At 44.1% G+C, this 19,820-nt stretch overlaps 1 protein-coding gene across 1 annotated transcript; it reads left to right on the top strand.

Moving 5' to 3' along the window:
• Positions 1 to 1,121: 1,121 nt before the first annotated feature.
• Positions 1,122 to 2,618, top strand: LOC127929579 (uncharacterized). The gene is made up of 2 exons (XM_052517534.1): positions 1,122 to 2,336; positions 2,406 to 2,618. Exons 1-2 carry the CDS (start codon positions 1,161 to 1,163, stop codon positions 2,616 to 2,618), a joined length of 1,389 nt encoding a protein of 462 aa, XP_052373494.1. The 5' UTR covers positions 1,122 to 1,160.
• Positions 2,619 to 19,820: the final 17,202 nt, after the last annotated feature.

Below are 19,820 nucleotides of genomic sequence, written 5' to 3' on the forward strand. Positions count from 1 at the left end.
GATTATCAGAGCTGTAGTCAGACTGCTGGTCTCTCTCCTCTTTCAACTGTTCTCTTCATGGTTGTGAGTGATTATCAGAGCTGTAGTCAGACTGCTGGTCTCTCCCTCCTCTTTCAACTGTTCTCTTCATGGTTGTGAGTGATTATCAGAGCTGTAGTCAGACTGTTGGTCTCCCTCCTCTTTCAACTGTTCTCTTCATGGTTGTGAGTGATTATCAGAGCTGTAGTCAGACTGCTGGTCTCCCTCCTCTTTCAACTGTTCTCTTCATGGTTGTGAGTGATTATCAGAGCTGTAGTCAGACTGCTGGTCTCCCTCCTCTTTCAACTGTTCTCTTCATGGTTGTGAGTGATTATCAGAGCTGTAGTCAGACTGCTGGTCTCCCTCCTCTTTCAACTGTTCTCTTCATGGTTGTGAGTGATTATCAGAGCTGTAGTCAGACTGCTGGTCTCCCTCCTCTTTCAACTGTTCTCTTCATGGTTGTGAGTGATTATCAGAGCTGTAGTCAGACTGCTGGTCTCTCTCCTCTTTCAACTGTTCTCTTCATGGTTGTGAGTGATTATCAGAGCTGTAGTCAGACTGCTGGTCTCCCTCCTCTTTCAACTGTTCTCTTCATGGTTGTGAGTGATTATCAGAGCTGTAGTCAGACTGCTGGTCTCCCTCCTCTTTCAACTGTTCTCTTCATGGTTGTGAGTGATTATCAGAGCTGTAGTCAGACTGCTGGTCTCCCTCTTTCAACTGTTCTCTTCATGGTTGTGAGTGATTATCAGAGCTGTAGTCAGACTGCTGGTCTCCCTCCTCTTTCAACTGTTCTCTTCATGGTTGTGAGTGATTATCAGAGCTGTAGTCAGACTGCTGGTCTCCCACCTCTTTCAACTGTTCTCTTCATGGTTGTGAGTGATTATCAGAGCTGTAGTCAGACTGCTGGTCTCCCTCCTCTTTCAACTGTTCTCTTCATGGTTGTGAGTGATTATCAGAGCTGTAGTCAGACTGCTGGTCTCCCTCCTCTTTCAACTGTTCTCTTCATGGTTGTGAGTGATTATCAGAGCTGTAGTCAGACTGCTGGTCTCCCTCCTCTTTCAACTGTTCTCTTCATGACTGTGAGTGATTATCAGAGCTGTAGTCAGACTGCTGGTCTCCCACCTCTTTCAACTGTTCTCTTCATGGTTGTGAGTGATTATCAGAGCTGTAGTCAGACTGCTGGTCTCCCTCCTCTTTCAACTGTTCTCTTCATGGTTGTGAGTGATTATCAGAGCTGTAGTCAGACTGCTGGTCTCCCTCCTCTTTCAACTGTTCTCTTCATGGTTGTGAGTGATTATCAGAGCTGTAGTCAGACTGCTGGTCTCCCTCCTCTTTCAACTGTTCTCTTCATGGTTGTGAGTGATTATCAGAGCTGTAGTCAGACTGCTGGTCTCCCTCCTCTTTCAACTGTTCTCTTCATGGTTGTGAGTGATTATCAGAGCTGTAGTCAGACTGCTGGTCTCCCTCCTCTTTCAACTGTTCTCTTCATGGTTGTGAGTGATTATCAGAGCTGTAGTCAGACTGTTGGTCCCCCTCCTCTTTCAACTGTTCTCTTCATGGTTGTGAGTGATTATCAGAGCTGTAGTCAGACTGCTGGTCTCCCTCCTCTTTCAATTGTTCTCTTCATGGTTGTGAGTGATTATCAGAGCTGTAGTCAGACTGCTGGTCTCCCTCCTCTTTCAACTGTTCTCTTCATGGTTGTGAGTGATTATCAGAGCTGTAGTCAGACTGCTGGTCTCCCTCCTCTTTCAACTGTTCTCTTCATGGTTGTGAGTGATTATCAGAGCTGTAGTCAGACTGCTGGTCTCCCTCCTCTTTCAACTGTTCTCTTCATGGTTGTGAGTGATTATCAGAGCTGTAGTCAGACTGCTGGTCTCCCTCCTCTTTCAACTGTTCTCTTCATGGTTGTGAGTGATTATCAGAGCTGTAGTCAGACTGCTGGTCTCCCTCCTCTTTCAACTGTTCTCTTCATGGTTGTGAGTGATTATCAGAGCTGTAGTCAGACTGCTGGTCCCCCTCCTCTTTCAACTGTTCTCTTCATGGTTGTGAGTGATTATCAGAGCTGTAGTCAGACTGCTGGTCTCCCTCCTCTTTCAACTGTTCTCTTCATGGTTGTGAGTGATTATCAGAGCTGTAGTCAGACTGCTGGTCTCCCTCCTCTTTCAACTGTTCTCTTCATGGTTGTGAGTGATTATCAGAGCTGTAGTCAGACTGCTGGTCTCCCTCCTCTTTCAACTGTTCTCTTCATGGTTGTGAGTGATTATCAGAGCTGTAGTCAGACTGCTGGTCTCCCTCTTTCAACTGTTCTCTTCATGGTTGTGAGTGATTATCAGAGCTGTAGTCAGACTGCTGGTCTCCCTCCTCTTTCAACTGTTCTCTTCATGAAGTATCTTCTGGTCAATCTGTTCACCTCATTGATTGACAAGTCTACAATGCACTGTACATTTCCTAGTTTAGACTTATTTTGTGTGTGTGTGTGTGTGTGTGTGTCCATGCTATTGATGGCCTTTGTGAACATTGCAAATAAAATAAAAAATATTGTATTATTGTGGGGGACTGGACTAGGTTTATTATTTCTGTCTGCTTCAGAGTCTCTATGAATAATACACACACTACCACAGTCAAGAGTTTAGACACACACCTTCTCCTTCAAGGTTTTTAAAAAATGTTTTTACTATTTTCTACATTGTAGAATAAACTATGAAATAACACATATGGAATCATGTAGTAAGCAAAAAGTGTTTAACAAATCAACATATATTATGATTTGTTTGAGATTCTTCAAATAGCCACCCTTTCTTTTCCTTGATGACAGCTTTGCACACTCTTTTGACTCTTTTGGAATTCTCTCAACCAGCTTCACGAGGGAGTCACCTGGAATTCATTTCGATTAACAGGTGTGCCTTGTTAAAGGTTCATTTTGAATATATTTCCTTGTTAATGTGTTTGAACCAATCAGGTGTGTTGTGACAAGGTAGGGGTGGTATATACAGAATATAGCCCTATTTGGTAAAAGACCAAGTCCATGTTATGGCAAGAACAGCTCAAATAAGTAAAGAGAAACGACAGTCCCTTACTTTAAGACATGAAAGTCAGTCAAACTGGGAAAATTTCAACTTCGAATGTTTTTCTTTGAGTGAAGTCTTCTGTACTCATGGTACCTAACCACACCGAGTGCAAACGTCGCAAATATAAATGTACATCTACATGTTATGCAAACATTGCACCCACACTGCTCGCGAGAGTCTGCGTGGCCAGGAGCTAAAATAGAACTTGGTTCTATTTGTGATGCTCAACGCGCTGCAAGTCCGGCCTCCAATCTCCTCATTGGTTTATAGAAGCATATACCCAGGTCCCATATCTCCTCATTGGTTTATAGGAGTATATACCCACGTGCCATCTCCTCATTGGTTTATAGGAGTATATACCCAGGTCCCATATCTCCTCATTGGTTTATAGGAGTATATACCCACGTGCCATCTCCTCATTGGTTTATAGGAGTATATACCCATGTGCCATCTCCTCATTGGTTTATAGAAGCATATACCCACGTCCCATCTCCTCATTGGTTTATAGGAGTATATACCCACGTGCCATCTCCTCATTGGTTTATAGAAGCATATACCCACGTCCCATCTCCTCATTGGTTTATAGGAGTACATACCCAAGTCCCATCTCCTCAATGGTTTATAGGAGTATATACCCACGTGCCATTTCCTCATTGGTTTATAGGAGCAAATACCCACGTGGGTGATTGAAAGATGAACTTAGGTCCGCGCTCCAGTCGGTTGTAGTAATGGTGTAAAGTTGGTTTGCCAACCGTCATATAAAGTCCAAACAACAACACAAGAAGCCTGAAGGAAGGAGACGACAAGAAACACATTCGGTTGACCGTTTTATCTGTGGATTCATTGTTGGAGTAGAGGACCTTGTGCATTTCAGGTAAAATATCAACCCAATGTTTTATATCCCAGGACAAATTAGCTAGCAACAACAAGCTAGTTAGCTAAATTGCCATAAATGTTTAATGCTTTTTGACCTGTCCCCAAATCAATATAATTTGTTAAGATATTTGTTTTGATATTTCAACCTGCGTGTCCTGATTTGCTTCTGGTATGGGTGAACAAAATCAACTTGTGTGCAGTTAGGTGACCTGATTTTTGTCTCATTGATACGATGTTCAGCATCATCATAACTCATGGTATAACTTGCTGTGATGTGTGTAGCAGGACATGAGGATAACCACCTAGTGACTGGTGATCAGGTGAAGTCATGAATCTGACTGGCAGGTTGGAGTATCAGGCCATGTTGTTGATGTTCTGGCAGTTCTAGTGGACCACAGTATCAAAGTGTTTTCTGTGTCTCAAATTGCACCCTATTCCCAATATAGTGCACTACTTTAGACCTAGGCCAGCCTATAGGGGTCAACGATAGACTAGCATTGTGTCCAAGGGGTGTACCTGTATATTAAGCTGCCCCACACTTCAGGAAACATGACATTCTGGCTTGGACAAGGCTACTTGCCACAAGGCTCTGGTCAACGATAGTGCACTATATAGGGAATAGGGTGCCACAAGGCTCTGGTCAACCTAGGAAGAAACCTAGAGAGGAACCAGGCTCTGAGGGGTGGCCAGTCCTCTTCTGGCTGGTGCCGCGTGGAGATTATAACAGAACATGGCCAAGATGCTCAAATGTTCATAGATGACCAGCATGGTCAAATAATAATTTTCACAGTGGTTGTCGAGGGTGCAACAGGTCAGCACCTCAGGAGTAAATGTCAGTTGGCTTTTCATAGCCAATCATTCAGAGTATCTCTACCTCTCCTGCTGACTCTAGAGAGTTGAAAACAGCAGGTCTGGGTTCCATAGCCGATCATTCAGAGTATCTCTACCTCTCCTGCTGACTCTAGAGAGTTGAAAACAGCAGGTCAGGGTTCCATAGCTGATCATTGAGAGTATCTCTACCTCTCCTGCTGTCTCTAGAGAGTTGAAAACAGCAGGTCAGGGTTCCATAGCCGATCATTCAGAGTATCTCTACCTCTCCTGCTGACTCTAGAGAGTTGAAAACAGCAGGTCAGGGTTCCATAGCTGATCATTGAGAGTATCTCTACCTCTCCTGCTGTCTCTAGAGAGTTGAAAACAGCAGGTCAGGGTTCCATAGCTGATCATTGAGAGTATCTCTACCTCTTCAAGTGATTCCTCTCATCAACACAAATTCAACAGCGGAGCATCTATTAGCTACACGTTGACGTTCAAACATACATGTTTCAACCGGAATATAGAGCAGGGGATTCGAAACAAAGAGTTGGATTTAGCTAACGTTTGACGCTCAGCTACAGCCGATGCCAACACCAAAAGGAAGAGATGACAGATGCTACAAGTTTATCAAACACGATGCCTAGCTAAGTATGATATTTTTTTCTGTAAAACACCCGACAGTGTCGAAGAAACAAACATTTATTTCTAGTACAGGGGTGTGGAAACGACAGGTCATGGGTCAGTAAACCAGAGAGGGTGCAAAACGTCCATAACAGCAGGTAGTCTCAGGGTCAGGCAGGGGTCAGTAAACCAGTGAGGTGGGGCAAGGTACAGAACAGCAGGCAGGCTCAGGGTCAAAACCGGGAAGGACTAGAAAAACAAAAGCTGGTAGGTTTCACGAAAACAAAATGAACTGGCAACAGACAAACAGAGAACACAGGTATAAATACACCGGGGATAATGGGGAAGATTAGAGACACCTGGGGGATAGACAAGCACATAGACAGGTGAACCAGATCAGGGTGCGACACCCACATTGCGTATTGCTGGCTAACATACTATAACTTTTCCCTGTATAATGTCCTATGAGTCCCTGCATGTTGCACTACAGGGTCCCTGTAAGTAGTATTAAAGTCCATAATTAACCTGCTCTGGATCCATCAGGCTGCCCATATAGCTTGAAAAATACTTATTCATGTTACCGTACTACAACGTATTGATAACTTTACATGTGTAAGAAAAAGGAACGTATATTTTAGGAAGGGTCAAGAAGTTCTAGGTGTGTAGAAAGTTACTTAGTGAGGAAAGTTCATATACTGATCAAATACAGTATGTTCCTGTTGAATCTGAATGGTCCTAAGGAGGGAGGCAAAGGGCAACAGTCTGGTTTCAGTTCCTGATAAGGCAGACCAGTTTCTGAGGAACCGGGACCATGAGGGATGTGGAACTCCACTCCAGATAAGGTCAACAGATGGAATATGTTGTTTCTCCCGGCTGTATGACCCAGTGGTTGAATTAGCTTGGTTTGAGCTTTTTCTAGTTGTTGTTTTTTACTCTGTTCAGAACCTAACCGGACTCATTCCACCTGTTGAGCCCCACCCTGCCTATTGTAAACCATTTCTCCATCCCATTCCCCCTAGTTACGTTAATTAAGGGGAGAGATTGACTATAATTGATGTAGAAATTATTTTTCCTGTCAATTACTTTTTTCCTTATCCACCATCTTGTCCTTCGGCAGATCTCCCAGAATCCCTCGCTTCGTGTTTACTCAGAATGTGTTCCCCTTGCTTCCCTTGTTCTCCGTCTTCTTTCGTGACCTGCGCCCCGCCACCATAGTAAAGATGGTTATGACTAACCCTTTGTTCGATTTGTGACTATAACTCCATGTGTGTGTCGGGTGTCTCATGTTACTCAAATATGATAGCCAGTCACAGCACTGCTTTTTGTTACAATGCCAGTGATTGGCGAGCTAAATGACAGTCAGGACCAACGGGACGTTTACACCCCCAGGTAGCTAGCCAGTAGCCACACTGCAACACGGAGGACTTCCCCTCAAGGCGTTTCTTATTTTAGGTAAGAAAGCTAGATGGCTAATTCAGGCTAATGCTATTTCAACGTGTATTTTTGATTAACTAATTTATGTAAAGATTTGCCAGTGGATATCTGTAACTAATTTATCTAACGTCACTCATGTAGGAACTAATGTCACACATTACATTCATCCTAGCTACTGTACTATCAACTGGCTTGTTATATTAGGAAGCTGTAGATGCGATTGGAAAACAAATCTATGTATATGATCTATAAAGAGGATAAGGACATTAGGTAGCTAGCTAGCTTATACGCAATAGCATCATAGTCAGGGTTGTCTGGTCTGTAGCTGCAGTCGTTGCCATTGAAGATGAAGTAGGACTTATTTTATTTTTTTCATGAGCATGGTCTTATTTCTATTACAGCATATTGGATGACTGCCATTCATATTCCATTCACCCAGTTTAACATCTACTGTATAGTCACGATGGTCACGATGGCAACACCCACCCGTAGCACGCGCTCCAGCAGGTGTATCTCACTGATCATACCTAAAGCCAACACCTCATTTGGCCGCCTTTCGTTCCAGTTCTCTGCTGCCTGTGACTGGAACGAATTGCAAAAATCGCTGAAGTTGGAGACTTTTATCTCCCTCACCAACTTCAAACATCTGCTATCTGAGCAGCTAACCGATCGCTACAGCTGTACATAGTCTATTGGTAAATAGCCCACCCATTTTCACCTACCTCATCCCCACAGTTTTTATTTATTTACTTTTCTGCTCTTTTGCACACCAATATCTCTACCTGTACATGACCATCTGATCATTTATCACTCCAGTGTTAATCTGCAATATTGTAATTATTTGCCTACCCCCTCATGCCTTTTGCACACAATGTATATAGACTGCCCATTTTTTTTCTACTGTGTTATTGACTTGCTAATTGTTTACTCCATGTGTAACTCTGTGTTGTCTGTTCACACTGCTTTGCTTTATCTTGGCCAGGTCGCAGTTGCAAATGAGAACTTGTTCTCAACTAACCTGGTTAAATAAAGTTGCCTACCTGGTTAAATAAAGGTGTTCTCAACTGGCCTACCTGGTTAAATAAAGGTGTTCTCAACAGGCCTACCTGGTTAAATAAAGGTGTTCTCAACTGGCCTACCTGGTTAAATAAAGGTGTTCTCAACTAGCCTACCTGGTTAAATAAAGGTGTTCTCAACAGGCCTACCTGGTTAAATAAAGGTGAAATAAAAAATAAAATAAAGGTTTTAGGCTACTACATGATACTCAGATTTCCCCTGTACCCATCATCAGGTTGCTACAACCTAGCCTTATGAATGAAACGTTTACAACACATGTGCACACAGGTGGAGAGAAGTTTGAGTAATCAAGGTGACAGACCCGTTTAATAGAGAGATCCTTGATGATCACGGTTCTGTTTTATTTGAGTGTTGTTTCCTCAGGTCACCACTGGAGGGCACCCTAACCTTGTTCTCTAGTTTCCATGTCCCCCTGATTATGTCTTATTGGTTTCACCTGTGTTTAATTACCTTCTCTGTTCGCCTGGTTATTCAGGATCCTCCGTTGGCCTGTACCGTTGCTTTGGTCTCGTGTTTTATTAGTGTGCTCTTGTCTTGTTTCTTTTAAGACTCTTAAGTAAAAATTCTGGATTTTACCCCTACCTCTCCTTGCTGTGTTTCTCTGTGCCTGGGTTCGAGTTCGTACAAGCTTTATTTTCACAAAAACCTGTTCCAGAGCGCTCAGGACCTCAGACTGGGGTGAAGGTTCACTTTCCAACAGGTCAACGACCTTAAGCACACAGTCAAGACAACGCAGGACCTCAGACTGGGGCAAAGGTTCACCTTCCAACAGGTCAACGACCTTAAGCACACAGTCAAGACAACGCAGGACCTCAGACTGGGGCAAAGGTTCACCTTCCAACAGGTCAACGACCTTAAGCACACAGCCAAGACAATTCTCTGAATGTCCTTGAGTGGCCCAGTGAGAACCCGATTTAACATCTCTGGAGAGACCTGAAAATATCTGTGCAGCGACGCTCCCCGTCCAACCAGACAGAGCTTGAGAGGATCTGCAGAGAACAATGGGAGAATCTCCCCAAATACAGGTGTACCAAGCTTGTAGCGTCAGACTCAAGAAGATTCATGGCTGTAATCGCTGCCAAAGGTGCTTCAACAAAGTACTGAGTAAAAGTTCTGAATGCTGATATAAATGTGATATTTCTGATTTTTATTGTGTAATTAATTCGCAAATATTTTTAAAAAACAGTTTTGCTTTGTCATTATGGGGTATTGTGTATAAATTCAGTTGAAAAAACAACAGTTTAATCCATTTTAGAATAAGACTGTAACATAACAAAATGTAGAAAAGGTCATGGGGTCTGAATACTTTCCGAATGCCCTGTACAAACTGATATTAATGCAAGAACTGACTCATACTGATCGAAAGTATAAACGCAACATGCAACAATTTCAACGATTTTACTGAGTTACAGTTCATATGAGTAAATCAGTCAATTGAGAAAAATGAATTAGGCCCTAATATATGGATTTTACATAACTGGGCAGGAGTGCCGCCGTAGGTGGGCCTGGGAGGGCATAGGTCCACCCACTTGGGAGCAAGGCCCACCCACTGGGGATCCAGGCCCAGCCAATCGGAGTGAGTTTTTCCTCAGCTCGATGACCCAGTTCTAAAGGAGAAGAACAGCCTGATGACCCGGTTCTAAAGGAGAACAGCCTGATGACCCAGTTCTAAAGGAGTAGAACAGCCATAATGACCCGGTTCTAAAGGAGGAGAACAGCCTGATGACCTGGTTCTAAAGGAGTAGAACAGCCTGATGACCCAGTTCTAAAGGAGAACAGCCCGATGACATGGTTCTAAAGGAGTAGAACAGCCTGATGACCCGGTTCTAAAGGAGTAGAACAGCCTGGTGACCCGGTTCTAAAGGAGTAGAACAGCCTGATGACCCGGTTCTAAAGGAGAAGCACAGCCTGATGACCCGGTTCTAAAGGAGTAGAACAGCCTGATGACCCGGTTCTAAAGGAGAACAGCCCGATGACATGGTTCTAAAGGAGTAGAACAGCCTGGTGACCCGGTTCTAAAGGAGTAGAACAGCCTGATGACCCGGTTCTAAAGGAGAAGCACAGCCTGATGACCCGGTTCTAAAGGAGTAGAACAGCCTGATGACCCGGTTCTAAAGGAGAACAGCCTGATGACCCGGTTCTAAAGGAGTAGAACAGCCTGATGACCCGGTTCTAAAGGAGTAGAACAGCCTGATGACCCGGTTCTAAAGGAGGAGAACAGCCTGATGACCTGGTTCTAAAGGAGTAGAACAGCCTGATGACCCAGTTCTAAAGGGGAAGCACAGCCTGAGCACAGTCATTAGTTTAGTGTTCTAGGTGGGGAGGTACTACCAGTCATTAGTTTAGTGTTCTAGGTGGGGAGGTACTACCAGTCATTAGTTTAGTGTTCCAGGTGGGGAGGTACTACCAGTCATTAGTTTAGTGTTCCAGGTGGGGAGGTACTACCAGTCATTAGTTTAGTGTTCTAGGTGGGGAGGTACTACCAGTCATTAGTTTAGTGTTCCAGGTGGGGAGGTACTACCAGTCATTAGTTTAGTGTTCCAGGTGGGGAGGTACTACCAGTCATTAGTTTAGTGTTCCAGGTGGGGAGGTACTACCAGTCATTAGTTTAGTGTTCCAGGTGGGGAGGTACTACCAGTCATTAGTTTAGTGTTCTAGGTGGGGAGGTACTACCAGTCATTAGTTTAGTGTTCCAGGTGGGGAGGTACTACCAGTCATTAGTTTAGTGTTCCAGGTGGGGAGGTACTACCAGTCATTAGTTTAGTGTTCCAGGTGGGGAGGTACTACCAGTCATTAGTTTAGTGTTCCAGGTGCGGAGGTACTACCAGTCATTAGTTTAGTGTTCCAGGTGCGGAGGTACTACCAGTCATTAGTTTAGTGTTCCAGGTGGGGAGGTACTACCAGTCATTAGTTTAGTGTTCCAGGTGGGGAGGTACTACCAGTCATTAGTTTAGTGTTCCAGGTGGGGGGGTACTACCAGTCATTAGTTTAGTGTTCCAGGTGGGGAGGTACTACCAGTCATTAGTTTAGTGTTCCAGGTGGAAGGGGTACTACCAGTCATTAGTTTAGTGTTCCAGGTGGGGAGGTACTACCAGTCATTAGTTTAGTGTTCTAGGTGGGGAGGTACTACCAGTCATTAGTTTAGTGTTCCAGGTGGGGGGGTACTACCAGTCATTAGTTTAGTGTTCCAGGTGGGGAGGTACTACCAGTCATTAGTTTAGTGTTCCAGGTGGGGAGGTACTACCAGTCATTAGTTTAGTGTTCTAGGTGGGGAGGTACTACCAGTCATTAGTTTAGTGTTCCAGGTGGGGGGGTACTACCAGTCATTAGTTTAGTGTTCCAGGTGGGGAGGTACTACCAGTCATTAGTTTAGTGTTCCAGGTGGGGAGGTACTACCAGTCATTAGTTTAGTGTTCCAGGTGGGGAGGTACTACCAGTCATTAGTTTAGTGTTCCAGGTGGGGAGGTACTACCAGTCATTAGTTTAGTGTTCCAGGTGGGGAGGTACTACCAGTCATTAGTTTAGTGTTCCAGGTGGGGGGTATTCATTCAATGTGATTGATGTTACATTGCGGAATGTGAACAGATTAGGTTCATATTTAAAAACACTCAGACGTGATTATGCTCCAAGAGACCCACCTACTGGAAAAGGATGCTCCCAGGGTGGGAGACAGATGGGTGGGCAGTGCTTAACTAAAGGATGCTCCCATGGTGGGAGACAGATGGGTGGGCAGTGCTTAACTAAAGGATGCTCCCAGGGTGGGAGACAGATGGGTGGGCAGTGCTTAGCTAAAGGATGCTCCCAGGGTGGGAGACAGATGGGTGGGCAGTGCTTAACTAAAGGATGCTCCCATGGTGGGAGACAGATGGGTGGGCAGTGCTTAACTAAAGGATGCTCCCATGGTGGGAGACAGATGGGTGGGCAGTGCTTAACTAAAGGATGCTCCCAGGGTGGGAGACAGATGGGTGGGCAGTGCTTAACTAAAGGATGCTCCCAGGGTGGGAGACAGATGGGTGGGCAGTGCTTAGCTAAAGGATGCTCCCAGGGTGGGAGACAGATGGGTGGGCAGTGCTTAACTAAAGGATGCTCCCAGGGTGGGAGACAGATGGGTGGGCAGTGCTTAACTAAAGGATGCTCCCAGGGTGGGAGACAGATGGGTGGGCAGTGCTTAACTAAAGGATGCTCCCATGGTGGGAGACAGATGGGTGGGCAGTGCTTAACTAAAGGATGCTCCCAGGGTGGGAGACAGATGGGTGGGCAGTGCTTAACTAAAGGATGCTCCCAGGGTGGGAGACAGATGGGTGGGCAGTGCTTAGCTAAAGGATGCTCCCAGGGTGGGAGACAGATGGGTGGGCAGTGCTTAACTAAAGGATGCTCCCATGGTGGGAGACAGATGGGTGGGCAGTGCTTAACTAAAGGATGCTCCCATGGTGGGAGACAGATGGGTGGGCAGTGCTTAACTAAAGGATGCTCCCAGGGTGGGAGACAGATGGGTGGGCAGTGCTTAACTAAAGGATGCTCCCAGGGTGGGAGACAGATGGGTGGGCAGTGCTTAGCTAAAGGATGCTCCCAGGGTGGGAGACAGATGGGTGGGCAGTGCTTAACTAAAGGATGCTCCCATGGTGGGAGACAGATGGGTGGGCAGTGCTTAGCTAAAGGATGCTCAGATGGGTGGGGAGACAGATGGGTGGGGCAGAGTGCAGTGCTTAACTAAAGGATGCTCCCAGGGTGGGAGCTCCCATGGTGGGAGACAGATGGGTGGGCAGTGCTTAGCTAAAGGATGCTCCCATGGTGGGAGACAGATGGGTGGGCAGTGCTTAGCTAAAGGATGCTCCCAGGGTGGGAGACAGATGGGTGGGCAGTGCTTAACTAAAGGATGCTCCCATGGTGGGAGACAGATGGGTGGGCAGTGCTTAACTAAAGGATGCTCCCATGGTGGGAGACAGATGGGTGGGCAGTGCTTAGCTAAAGGATGCTCCCATGGTGGGAGACAGATGGGTGGGCAGTGCTTAGCTAAAGGATGCTCCCAGGGTGGGAGACAGATGGGTGGGCAGTGCTTAACTAAAGGATGCTCCCAGGGTGGGAGACAGATGGGTGGGCAGTGCTTAGCTAAAGGATGCTCCCAGGGTGGGAGACAGATGGGTGGGCAGTGCTTAGCTAAAGGATGCTCCCATGGTGGGAGACAGATGGGTGGGCAGTGCTTAGCTAAAGGATGCTCCCAGGGTGGGAGACAGATGGGTGGGCAGTGCTTAGCTAAAGGATGCTCCCAGGGTGGGAGACAGATGGGTGGGCAGTGCTTAACTAAAGGATGCTCCCAGGGTGGGAGACAGATGGGTGGGCAGTGCTTAGCTAAAGGATGCTCCCAGGATGGGAGACAGATGGGTGGGCAGTGCTTAGCTAAAGGATGCTCCCATGGTGGGAGACAGATGGGTGGGCAGTGCTTAGCTAAAGGATGCTCCCATGGTGGGAGACAGATGGGTGGGCAGTGCTTAGCTAAAGGATGCTCCCAGGGTGGGAGACAGATGGGTGGGCAGTGCTTAGCTAAAGGATGCTCCCATGGTGGGAGACAGATGGGTGGGCAGTGCTTAGCTAAAGGATGCTCCCATGGTGGGAGACAGATGGGTGGGCAGTGCTTAGCTAAAGGATGCTCCCATGGTGGGAGACAGATGGGTGGGCAGTGCTTAGCTAAAGGATGCTCCCATGGTGGGAGACAGATGGGTGGGCAGTGCTTAGCTAAAGGATGCTCCCAGCTCCCAGGGTGGGAGACAGATGGGTGGGCAGTGCTTAGCTAAAGGATGCTCCCATGGTGGGAGACAGATGGGTGGGCAGTGCTTAGCTAAAGGATGCTCCCATGGTGGGAGACAGATGGGTGGGCAGTGCTTAGCTAAAGGATGCTCCCATGGTGGGAGACAGATGGGTGGGCAGTGCTTAGCTAAAGGATGCTCCCAGGGTGGGAGACAGATGGGTGGGCAGTGCTTAGCTAAAGGATGCTCCCAGGGTGGGAGACAGATGGGTGGGCAGTGCTGACCATAATACATTCAACAAAAAAAGAGAGGTCTCTATTATATTGTCCAAAACAGAAGTATACTGTACATGTTCAAGTGGAAAAAGAGTTTAAAACATATTATGGCTGCAGGGGCAGTATTGAGTAGATTGGATGAAAGGTGCCCAGAGTAAACTGCCTGCTTCTCAGTCCCTGTTGCTAATATAAGCATATAATTAGTAGATTTGGATAGAAAACACTCTGAAGTTTCTGAAACTGTTTGAATGATGTCTGTGAGTATAACAGAACTTATATGCAGGCAAAAACCTGAGAAGAAATCCAAACAGGAAGTGAGAAATCCGAGGTTGGTCGATTTTCAACCCAGCCCCTATTGAATTCACAGTGGGATATGGATGAAGTTGCACTTCCTAGGGCTTCCACTAGATGTCAACCGTCTTTAGAAACTTGAATGAGGCTTCTACTGTGTTGTGGGGCTGAATGGGAGCTGAATGAGCCAGGTGTCTGGCAGAGAGCCAAGGGCTGGTCATGTGCAAATCACATGATAGCGACCTGCGTTCCATGGCTTTTCTACATACAATGGAATTCTGCGGTTGGAACGTTATTGAAGATTTATGATAAAAACATCCTAAAGATTGATTCTATACTTCGTTTGAAATGTTTCTAGGACCTGTAATATAACTTCTTGAAGTTTTTGTCTGGACGTTATGCGGGACCTGCACGAGCGTTTGGGTTTGTATACCTTAGCCCTAACAAAAGTAGCTACTTGGACATAAATAATGGACATTATCAAACAAATCAAGCATTTATTGTGGAACTAGGATTCCTGGGAGTGCATTCTGATGAAGATCATCAAAGGTCAGGGAATATTTATAATGTTATTTCTGATTTCTGTTGACTCCAAAATGGCGGATTTTTTTTCTTTTTCTGAGTGCTGTCTCAGATTATTGCATGGTTTTCTTTTTCCATTAAGTTTTTTTAAAATCTGACACAGCGGTTGCATTAAGGAGAGGTATATCTATAATTCCATGTGTATAACTTGTATTTTCATCATATTTATGACGAGTATTTCTGTTGAATTGATGTGGCTATGCAAAATCACTTGATGTTTTTGGAACTAGTGAAAGTAATGCGCCAATGTAAACTCAGATTTTTTTTATATAAATATGAACTTTATCAAACAAAACATACATGTATTGTGTAACATGAAGTCCTATGAGTGTCTTCTGATGAAGATCATCAAAGGTTAGTGATTCATCATATCTCTATTTGTGCTTTTTGTGACTCCTCTCTTTGGCTGGAAAAATGGCTGTGTTTTTCTGTGGCTTAGTGGTGACCTAACATAATCGTTTGTGGTGCTTTCGCTGTAAAGCTTATTTGAAATCGGACACTGTGGTGGGATTAACAACAAGATTACCTTTAAAACGGTATAAAATACATGTATGTTTGAGGAATGTTAATTATGAGATTTCTGTTGTTTTGAATTTGGCGCCCTGCACTTTCACTGGCTGTTGTCATATCCATCCCGTTAATGGGATTGCAGCCATAAGAGGTTTTTAAGGACAACGAGGGATGAATCTTGATTTTATTGGTGAAGGTTTCAGAACAAAATATAATATTGGGTAATATTTATGCTCCGAATGAGGAAGACCCCAGACTGCTTATAAATATATTACTGGATATTGGTGACTTTCCCCTGGTACCAGGGCATTAACATAATCAGGTCCCTGATGCATTTTTAGACAAATCCAAAACAGGTCTAAGCAGGAGCTCTTAAAACTCAAGAAGAAATTAAAACACTGTGTAAAGATGCTGGTCTTTATTATATATGGAGATCAATCCAACTGCTCGGGATTCTTTTCAAATGGGCTGTTTATTCACGCATCGACTACTTTCTGATCTCTCATAAAGTGGGTGCTTGCAGTGTGGGCACGATAGCTATGACAGACCCATTGATCTGACCGTTTGAATAGGAAAATGTAAATGTTTGGCGAATGAACACCAGCCTCTTACAGTGCGAAACAGGTACATGTCTGGGAAATGTTTATTTAAAGCTTCCATACGCAGAGTATTGATACAACGATAAGCTACGATTAAGAAGTTAGACGAACAGAACATGGATCAACTTGAAACAGAGCTCCAAACGCTGGACAGGTCAAATTGGTTCAATACTTTATTAAATAAAAAAAGCTGAATATTCCTGAACTGAAGCAGAGATGGTATGAATCAGGTGAAAAGGCAGAAAATCAATTGAAATTTGGAGAAGCAGATCGACAAGTAGGTGGAATCAGAAACAAGACCGAGCAAGCTGATTACCAATCATAAACAAATAGACAATATATTTAGAGACGGGACCTTTATACTTCAGACATTCCTTTAGATATACAGAAAGCAGAGTCATTCTTTCAGAATTTGCGACTTCCTAAACTAACAGTCAATACCTGTCCATACCTGTCAATACTTTTGATTTATTTATTATCCATAGACAAAATGATTACTGAGTTTATTTAGGTCAGTAAAAGGTCCAGGAGGAAACCAGCGAGATTACAGGAAACGACTGAGAAGGGAGGATTAAAGCTCCCTAACATGCCATTATATCAAGAAGGCTATCTCTTTACTGAGAACTCTAATAGGCTCTCTCTTTACTGAGAACTCTAATAGTCTCTCTCTTTACTGAGAACTCTAATAGTCTCTCTCTTTACTGAGAACTCTAATAGTCTCTCTCTTCACTGAGAACTCTAATAGGCTCTCTCTTTACTGAGAACTCTAATAGGCTCTCTCTTTACTGAGAACTCTAATAGTCTCTCTCTTCACTGAGAACTCTAATAGTCTCTCTCTTCACTGAGAACTCTAATAGGCTCTCTCTTTACTGAGAACTCTAATAGGCTCTCTCTTTACTGAGAACTCTAATAGTCTCTCTCTTTACTGAGAACTCTAATAGGCTCTCTTCACTGAGAACTCTAATAGGCTCTCTCTTTACTGAGAACTCTAATAGTCTCTCTCTTCACTGAGAACTCTAATAGTCTCTCTCTTTATTGGGAACTCTAATAGGCTCTCTCTTTACTGAGAACTCTAATAGGCTCTCTCTTTACTGAGAACTCTAATAGGCTCTCTCTTTACTGAGAACTCTAATAGGCTCTCTCTTTACTGAGAACTCTAATAGGCTCTCTCTTTGCTGAGAACTCTAATAGGCTCTCTCTTTACTGAGAACTCTAATAGGCTCAATTCCCTTTCACTGAGAACCGGAGCATCAGATTATTCTGAGTCAACAAAATGTGGGACTGCAGAATGCAAAAATGTCCCATACAAAGACATCTATGGAGTCAGATTCATGAGAGAAATCTTCACCTTTCTTGACAAGCTCAGCTTCATTATGGAACTACAATTAAACTAGGGGGACACATGGTTTCCTGGAAAGGCTGGTATAGAAAGGGGATAGAGAACATTGGTTGTCTCTATCAAGAAAACACCTTTACCTCTTTTGAAGAACTAACGTCCAAGTATAATTTACAGAGAAACAAGACTTTTGGAGATTTATCCAGTTCAGAGATGGTATATTTTAAGGTAGGACAGAATAACAAGACATTTTCTGTACATTCTGATATAAGTGTTAAGATAGATATCCTTTGTCAATTACCACATACCTGCAGAGCTTACATATAGCCAATTTATAGGTGGACTTGGGGGAAGTTGTAAGGGCCTAAAAGCCGTATGGGGGAAAAAGACCTGGATGTAACATCTGGAGAGGAGGAGTAGAATATAAGAGTACAACAGATGCTCCTTCCTATGAGAGATGCCTGCTCCTTCCTATGAGAGATGCCTTGTCCTTCCTATGAGAGATGCCTGCTCCTTCCTATGAGAGATGCCTGCTCCTTCCTATGAGAGATGCCTGCTCCTTCCTATGAGAGATGCCTGCTCCTTCCTATGAGAGATGCCTGCTCCTTCCTATGAGAGATGCCTGGTCCTTCCTATGAGAGATGCCTGCTCCTTCCTATGAGAGATGCCTGCTCCTTCCTATGAGAGATGCCTGCTCCTTCCTATGAGAGATGCCTGCTCCTTCCTATGAGAGATGCCTGCTCCTTCCTATGAGAGATGCCTGCTCCTTCCTATGAGAGATGCCTGCTCCTTCCTATGAGAGATGCCTGCTCCTTCCTATGAGAGATGCCTGCTCCTTCCTATGAGAGATGCCTGCTCCTTCCTATGAGAGATGCCTGCTCCTTCCTATGAGAGATGCCTGGTCCAAGCTGATTCAATTTAAAGTGTTCAATAGGATTTATTGAACTTCTCTGAGGTTGAACAGAATAGGTTTGATAGAATCCAGTCTATGCTGGATTCTATATCAAAGTCAAGTACAGGTGACATGATTCATCTGTTCTGTGACTGTCCAAACTTTACATACCTTTTTGGCAGAAGGTAATGGAAAATATTAGGGATAATCTGGGTACCACAATACCTGCAAAATCCTGTTTTTCCTATTATAGAATATCACTAAGGATTTTGATACACTGTGAAGCTCGTGTTTAAACTGGCTAAAAGATGCTCTAGCCACAGCCAGCCATATTGAGACACTGGAGGGAGGAGGACCCTCCCTCATATAAGGAATGGTACATAGCCTTGGCAGAAACAGCATTATTATTATTGTTGTTACGGCAACCGCACCGCCCACAACCGCAGGGCTCTCCAGAGGGTGGTGCGGTCTGCCTCCCGCTACCCCATTTACCTGGGGGAAAACTTCCCGCCCTCCTGGACACCTACAGCACCCGATGCCACAGGAAGGCCGAAAAGATAATGAAGGACCGAGAGGCTGAAAAACAGCTTCTATCTCAAGGCCGTCGGACTGCTAAACCGCCATCACTAGCACATCAGGGGTGGCTGCCGATAGACTAGGAATCACTGGCCACTTTTAAATGGAACACTAGCCTCTGTAATAACGTCTCCGTAGTCTAGCATTACTCATCTCACATGTATAAACTGCATTCCACACTATTCTATGATGCTGCCACCCCCGTGCTTCACGGTTGGCTTGCAAGCCTCCCCCTTTTTCCTCCAAAAATGTGTTGTGTTGTATTGTTGATTATGTAGTGGTGTAATAATGTGTTGTATTGTAGATATGTAGTGGTAGAGTAGTGGTGTTATAATGTGTTGTATTGTAGATATGTAGTGGTGTAGTAATGTGTTGTATTGTAGATATGTAGTGGTGTTATAATGTATTGTATTGTAGATATGTAGTGGTAGAGTAGTGGTGTAATAATGTGTTGTATTGTAGATATGTAGTGGTAGAGTAGTGGTGTAATAATGTATTGTATTGTTGATATGTAGTGGTGTAATAATGTATTGTATTGTTGATATGTAGTGGTAGAGTAGTGGTGTAATAATGTATTGTATTGTTGATATGTAGTGGTGTAATAATGTATTGTATTGTTGATATGTAGTGGTAGAGTAGTGGTGTAATAATGTATTGTATTGTTGATATGTAGTGGTAGAGTAGTGGTGTAATAATGTGTTGTATTGTAGATATGTAGTGGTGTTATAATGTGTTGTAGACATGTAGTGGTAGAGTAGTGGTGTAATAATGTATTGTATTGTAGATATGTAGTGGTGTTATAATGTGTTGTATTGTAGATATGTAGTGGTGTAATAATGTGTTGTATTGTAGATATGTAGTGGTAGAGTAGTGGTGTAATAATGTGTTGTATTGTAGATATATAGTGGTAGAGTAGTGGTGTAATAATGTGTTGTATTGTAGATATGTAGTGGTAGAGTAGTGGTGTTATAATGTGTTGTATTGTAGATATGTAGTGGTGTAATAATGTGTTGTATTGTAGATATGTAGTGGTAGAGTAGTGGTGTAATAATGTGTTGTATTGTAGATATGTAGTGGTAGAGTAGTGGTGTTATAATGTGTTGTATTG

Source organism: Oncorhynchus keta, unplaced genomic scaffold (genome assembly GCF_023373465.1).
Source record: "Oncorhynchus keta strain PuntledgeMale-10-30-2019 unplaced genomic scaffold, Oket_V2 Un_scaffold_8424_pilon_pilon, whole genome shotgun sequence".
Taxonomy (NCBI): domain Eukaryota; kingdom Metazoa; phylum Chordata; class Actinopteri; order Salmoniformes; family Salmonidae; genus Oncorhynchus; species Oncorhynchus keta.

Bases quoted from the DNA above. Each gene is read 5' to 3' on its own strand.
- LOC127929579 (XM_052517534.1), top strand. From the start codon at position 1,161: ATGGTTGTGAGTGATTATCAGAGCTGTAGTCAGACTGCTGGTCTCCCT. The intron at 2,337-2,405 runs GTGAGTGATTAT...CTCTTCATGAAG, and splicing joins CAACTGTTCTCTTCATGGTT to TATCTTCTGGTCAATCTGTT.